This window comes from Ursus americanus, chromosome X (genome assembly GCF_024610735.1).
Source record: "Ursus americanus isolate L20-20 chromosome X, mUrsAme1.1.p, whole genome shotgun sequence".
In the NCBI taxonomy this organism is placed as follows: domain Eukaryota; kingdom Metazoa; phylum Chordata; class Mammalia; order Carnivora; family Ursidae; genus Ursus; species Ursus americanus.
The window spans coordinates 74,239,500-74,246,743 of NC_142164.1; the positions used below are offsets into that span (position 1 = coordinate 74,239,500).

Genomic DNA, 7,244 nt, shown 5'->3' on the forward strand with positions numbered 1-7,244 from the left:
GGTTAATGACTATTTGCCAATAACCAAAAACAAATGCTATAATTAATAGGGAACACTAAAAACAATTCCATGAAAACTAATACCAGACAAGCATATCATAATCATTATTCAACATTATTTTCAATAAATAAAATTATCTCTATTTGCAGGTGAAATGATTGTATACCTATAAGATTGAAAATATTATACTTTTTAAAAAGTGTAATAAGAGGATTTAGTAAGCTGATTCAATATAAGGTAAAAATTTTAAAAAATGATCTGTAGTTTGTCTATATTATCAAAAATAAGTTACAAATGAGGAGGGGAAAATACCCAATTCAAAATGTCAAAATGTGACAAAACCTGTAAAAATATTTAGAAATAAATTTAATCAGATATAATGGATCCATATGAAGAACCTTACAAAAACAAAAACAAAAGATTTTAATGATGTACCAAAACTCTTGAGAATTAAGGTTTAATATCATTAAAATTTTCATCTAAATAGAAATGTACAAATGTATCACAATTCTAAGATATCAGAATTTTTAAATGTGGAAAGAATGCTTTCAGTTTTCATGGAAAGAATGAATTTCTAGAACAATTTGTAATAAAGAAGAAAAGGGGGGGAAAAACCACACACACACACACACACACACACACACACACACACACACACACACACCTAATGAGCGGTAACTTGCTTTACCAGAGTTCAAAATTTATGGTCAAAACACTATAGTTAAACAACAGGATACTGGATCACAGACTCAAAAATCGGTGGTTTATTTAATAAATATGATAGCATAATCAGGAACCCAATGTGAACAAAATGTATATTTGAAACTTTATCTTATACTGTATATTAAATAAACTCCAGATGGCTCAAACAGCTAAAACCTTAAAATTAATGAAAATTTTAGAAAAAAATAAAGGTGAATATTTGTATGACTTGGGGTGAGGGCATTCATCTGAAAAAGATAGGAAACCAAAAAGCTGAAAAGAAGACAGTATTCTATCTAAAAATTAAAAACGACAATAACTGTAAAGTAAAAGATACTATCAATAAAGTCAAGATCAATGATAGAATGGAAAAAAAATACAGATGGGCTACAAGTGATTAATATCCATCCTAGAGAAATACAGTAAGAATTCCTACAAATGTATAAGAAAAAGATCAAAGATACAATAGAAAAATGAACAAAGGATAAGTACTGGCAAATCACAAAAGAGAAAAATCCAAGTAGCCAAAAAAAAAAAAAAACACAAACCTCGAGTTTGTCAATTAAAAAAAAATACTATGCAATTTTTCATCCTCCAGATTTGCAAACTTGAAAGAGTGTTGGAGAGGATACTGGGAAATGAGCATTTTCATTTTGTATAGTAATTTTATAATATCTCTAAAATTAAATATACCCCCTACCTAGCAATGCCATTGCTGGGAATCTACTCAATAGAAATAAAAGCACCAGTATTTATTGCAGCAGTGCTATGGTGAAAAAAGGAAAGGAAATAATTTAAGTGACCATGAGTAATAGAATGGCTGAATATTTTTTGGTATATAAATGTACTGTATATGCAGCTGCTGGAGGGAAGGAGACAGAGAGGAAGAGGGGAAATGGGTGATTTTATTTAGTAAAACTGATGGCATAATCAGGTACCCAATGTGAACAAAATGTATAAATCGACCTCTATGATATACCATATACAAAGTAAATTCCAGAGGCAGAGGGGAACTGGGAGAGGCAAGGAGGGAAAGGGGAGAGGGAGAGAGAGAGACTTGGAGCTACTGATTAGAAAAGATATCATGGATATTCCAAATGTGAAAAGCAATTACAGAGAAATGATGTGACTTTTCATTTTTACAGAAGAGACTACAACAAACTTTCTCTAAGTGGATGGGAAAATGTGGAAGGTTATACATCATGTTCTTAACAATTGTTACCTGGAAAGAAGAAAGAGGGGAGATAATAAAATGGGAGAGAGGACCTGGTGTGGGGTTACAGCATTAATTTTTCTTTAGTTTTTCATTGTTCCAATGGTAATGAATACTTTTTAATTTTCTACTAACACCCACATTAAATCTTCAATTACAGAACAAGGCAATATCAAAAGTACCAACGTACACTTGGACAAAACTGTGGGACCAGTCATTGTAAGATTTGGAGGCACAATAAGTAACAAGTTATAATAAATTCCTGAAACTCTGACACCAAAACTGTTCCAAAAATTCACAATTACAAGAACATGACATGTTTTACATTTAATAGTTCCACGACTTTTGCAGAGCGCAATGAATTTAGGGGGTTTTCACCAAGCCATAGACATAAATGTGAATATCATCATCAAACTTAATGAAGTAGACCGATGGCTTGGCCACCACTTGATGGATAAAAATGCCCGTTCTCTTGGACCCATCATCTTTGGCGTGTTCCACTTGCTTGCCCACGAGGCTGTCGACCACTTCTCCAGGCTCGCGTTCTGCTGTAGGAAAATAGTAGTTGGAATCTGGAATGATGCGCAGGTCACCATCTTTGTAGTCATCCAGCAGTGTATACATATAAAGGACAGGATCTTTCTCATAAGTGATGTAAAACCAAGTGTCCATCACGGGGGCTCGCGCCAAGACCATGCCCTTCCATTCATCTTTCGTACCGTGCTCACCCTCAAACACATGCCCCACTGCTTTGCCAATCAAAGAATCTGCCAGGCGCGAATCAATGCGAGGAGTTGGCACTCTTTCGGGAAGGATTTCTAAAGCTAAAACTCTCTTATCTCGGTGCAGCTCTAGTCCATACACACTATCTTTGCCATCATATTTGATGATATAGAGAGTGGGCTTCACGGAAACCTGCTCAAGCACAGTGCCCTTCCACTGCTCCACGGGCTCGTTGCCTTCCTTCCAGCCATGTTGAATGCGGCAGCCCACGATGTTCCTACGCGTGAGGAAAGTGGGTTTGCGCCGCTGCTTCCTGTGGGTGTGCCTTTTCTTCATCAGGTATGCGGAGACACCATCTACACCCATCGGGGGCATGGTTGGGGGTGACATGGTTGGTGTTTAAGGAGGCTCAAGCAAAGCTGCCACTTCCACAATTAAGCTGACAAAAAGTCAACACTATCCAATATGAGATCTTTTTTCGTGATCTCTTGAGTCCGTCCTCCCTTCCCCAAGTGCAAGGCTCTCACCAAGGCTTGACAGAAATGCCCTAACTCTGACCGTGGACACTGGGACAGCCTGGGCCTTTTGACTGTGTTCTTTCCCGCCCAGGAGAGGTGTCTGCAGCAGCGGCGGTTGCCGGAGGAGATGGCGGGCTAGCTTGTACTGCCTACGCCTCGCACCCGCCCAATTCCCAACCCCAAGTCCCAGAACTGACCACTTAGCTGTTATCGATGGTGCTGCAGCTGCGAAACGGTGATTGAGGAGACGACAGGAAAGGTAGGCAAGGGATAAAAGAGATGACTGCAGCAGCAAAGGCGCAGGCAGCGGTGGGTCTCTGACAAGTCCGCGGGGCCTCGGCTTCGCAGCGCTGCTCTGCTTGGCCTAGCTCTGGCGCCGGGGTTTTTGCTGTTTCAGGAATCCGACCCCTCTGAGCCCGCCTGCGCCTCGGCCCCGCCCCCTGCCATTCCGCCTTCCGCTCTGCCTGCAGCTACAGGGCGGGTCAGTGCGCGCACCCGTGTTCAGTCCGCATAGTCGCAGTTTCTCACTCCTTCACTTCCTCACCGGCTCTCTGACTGCTTCCTTCAAACTGGAGCCAGACAGTCCGGCTCCCCTGCTCCTTTTTTTCTGACTGCCTTTCGCCCGTCAGCCTTCTCCACAGCCACTCCATCTGCTTTCTATCTTACAGGAATTCCTTACAAAACCTTTACAAAATAATATTCAATACACACACACACACACACACACACACACACACACACACACACACAAAAGAGAGAGTTTGTACATACAAATTATTTTCTTTCAGCTTAAGGAATATAAGAGCTGTGAAGAAAAAGCCTGTGTACAGCCCACCATCTTGATCCAAACTCTCCTTTATATTTTCTACCTGATCACTCCCAGTAATGACTTGTTTAATGATCTTCTTTTCCGAATGTAAAAGAAAAGTACTGACATTGTGGAAAATTTCTGAAATTCAGTGAAATAAAAGACAAAACTAACTTTAATCTTACCATCTAGACATACAGCAAAATGTTAGTTCTGATTCTTTCTCATTAATAAATCTATGCTTGCATTTTACAAAATTGGGAGATTTCATACTTTTATAGCTTAATTTTTCCCATTTATATCAAAAGCATTTTCTAAGCATATCAAATACTCTGAAAATATGATTTTTAATTATCCCATAATGTTTCTTTGTATGGATGGTCCATTATTTGTGCTAAATGACCTATGACAAAATAGATAATGAAGCTAGTTTACCTTCATATGTGGATTTATTGAGCTAGTATAAACCATAATTTCAAATAATATTTAATGTCATGGAAATCCACATATGAGATAAGAACAATGTGTGAAAAAGCAGACTATTGAGACAAAACTGTGGAGAGAGAAACAAATTTGGTAGAGAGAGAAATGAAAGTATTTTTGTTGTGTATATTTACTGTTTTTCTGATTATAGAACTACTGCATCCTCATACGGAAATTCTGAAAAATAGAAAAGAAAGTGTCCATAATTTTACCTACCTCAAGTCACAGGGCTGTTATGAGAATTAAATGGGGATGTCTGTAAAACTTTTAGCCCTGTATCCTACTTTATGAGATAGCAGTTAAAGCCCAGGGAAGTCTAGCCGCCTAATTCTCATTCCTCCATCCTTCACTGGTGAGAAGACAATACCTCATGTCATCACAAAATAAAGGCCATTAATTTATCTGGAAATGTAGGAAAGTAGGCAAAAGAGCTGCAAGATGACAATACTGGCTGCCTCCACATTCCATACCTTCCAAGACAGAGACAGAAAAATCCAGTCTTTGTACCGCTAAAAGGGCAGAATATTCTGGATCCCCCAGTTCTACGTGTTTCCCAGGCCAAGGACTTTGAAGATGGGATAATTCTCCAATACTACAATTTGAGAAAGTAATTCCAAGGAAGCAAAAAACTGCATATGCTAAAAGGTACTTCTAAGCTCTTTAGAATGGCATAGTGGGGTGTACATATTCACATATACATACAACTTACACACTGAAAGAAAGAAGGCATTGTAAATGTCATGCCATTATGTTCCACAAAGAATGTGTCCCAGGTAATTTCCCATACCAAGATGTTCCAAGCTCTTTTTGCTTAAAAAAGCAGTTGACATGTAGGAGAAGACACCACACAGGTCACACAAATGGAGGGCAAACAATTCACTCAGGCCCTTTGATTATATACTTCAATGGAATTCTTGCACACACACCACAAAGCAGCCAGAGAAGACAATTTCTAATATCCTTTCTTCTCTAAAACTATGATTCTAATGTCAAATCATTACCTAACATTATGAATTCAGGGATTCAGTAGACCTTACCACACTATGATATAATGTATATTTTGTATATCTGCCCACTCAACTATAAAACCATCAGGAAAGAACTTTTATCTTGCATCTCAAGTATCTTACACAGAGTAAGTACTCAGTAAATATTTATGAAATAAATAAATAAGTGGTTTTACCTGCTCTGCTCCAATTCAAAGAAATCCTCCCTAATGAAGCAAGTACTCTTACACAGCCTATACAGATCAAAGTCCTAGGTGGCTCATGTCCCATCTCTAAACCTTTGCTCTATTTTACACTCAAGACCTCTTTTTTTTTTAAATTCAATTAGTTAACATATTAGTCAACATCATTAGTTTTTGATGTAGTGTTCATTGACTCATTAGTTGCATATAACACCCAGTGCTCATCACATCACATGCCCTCCTTAATGCGCATCACCCGTTGGTCAGGACCTGAGTGTAAATCAAAAAGGCACTGTGACAGGATTTTATCCTTTAATGGCCAGTTTCAGAGCAGTTTTTCAAATGCTGTAATTTTCTGGGAGCCCAAATCCTGGATAAATAAAACATTATTGAAAATAAATTTGGGAGATACAGTAATAATTGGATGGGTGGTGGAGATAAGCATAAATGTTGTTAATTCCATTGTACAAGGTAGATTATAATACATGCTATCACGTACAAATTAAGTACTGGGGACCCAAAGAGATAGTGATTTGTTATGACTGGGGAGATTGGAAAAGACAACTTGAAAGGGTAAGGAAACAAAAGGAAGACATTCAGAACGTGGTAGAACATTGAGGCCTTTTCAGTCTAAGTAGAAAACAGCTGAAGGAAAGGCCCAGAGGGATGCATGGGCGTAAGATATATGAAAAACTGGTCAGAAGACGGTGCCTGGAGCACAGAGTATGCCAGACTAAGACACAGGGTATGTGGTTTGTGATGGGAAACAAGGTTAGTTCCAATTCCTCTGATGTAGTGTTGGCAGGATGAACTAGAGAGCTGATTTCCCATGACCTATCTGGCAGAAGCAGGCAGTGATTCCCTAAGAGGGCAGTGCTTCCCTTTCAGAATAGTATAAGTGGTGCTTAGCACAGAATTGATCTTCCACCCCCCACTCAACAGAAACAAGCAGTGTGGTGTTTTGATTTCCTTGTGTAGTGTCAGTGAGGTTTAATGTACACTGTTCCTCCACCATCGTCTGTTGGTATAAGGTAGTGTTAGTGACCTCTATTCTATAGCCTTTTCTCACCCTGCCCCCATATCAACACAACAGCAATGGGACTATGAATAACACAGAACAAGGCAGGGGTAATCAACACTCTGGTTTCCAACACTCTTGGAGTTAGTGAAAACCAGTGAGGAACTGAAATTACATCCCTATCTACCATCAGTGAGACTGAATGAGGAGAACAAGATGGGACTAGATGGTACCCAACTTTCCCTACACCCTTGGTGTTAGTGATGTCCACTGGTCAGATAAACATCCACATCTACATCCACTTGGAGGCAGTGAGATGGTATGAGTCAGTACACAGCTTTCACCATGAAGGTACTGGCAGATCTGAAAAGGGAGCTAAACATTGATCTCACACATGTGCAATGAAGCAGTGTGAGTCAGTGTTCCACTTTTGCAAAGGGGGTGTCAGGAAATCCCACTAGAAATTGACATTGACACACACCTGACCATCCAGTTATATCACAACAGGGAGACTCTCTGGTTAAAATAAATAAATAAATAAATAAATAAATAAATAAATAAATAAATAAATAAATAACAAAACAAAACAA

The 7,244-nt window shown here is 38.9% G+C and overlaps 1 protein-coding gene across 1 annotated transcript; it reads right to left on the reverse strand.

The window, feature by feature from the left end:
- Window positions 1-484: 484 nt before the first annotated feature.
- On the reverse strand, window positions 485-3,537 carry SPIN4 (spindlin family member 4). Its single transcript, XM_045814791.2, has one exon. The coding sequence runs from the start codon at window positions 3,026-3,028 to the stop codon at window positions 2,279-2,281; it is 750 nt and encodes a 249-aa protein (XP_045670747.1). The 5' UTR covers window positions 3,029-3,537; the 3' UTR covers window positions 485-2,278.
- Between the last annotated feature and the right edge of the window lie 3,707 nt (window positions 3,538-7,244).

Coding starts and splice junctions, on each gene's coding strand:
- SPIN4 (XM_045814791.2), bottom strand. CDS start 3,028: ATGTCACCCCCAACCATGCCCCCGATGGGTGTAGATGGTGTCTCCGCA.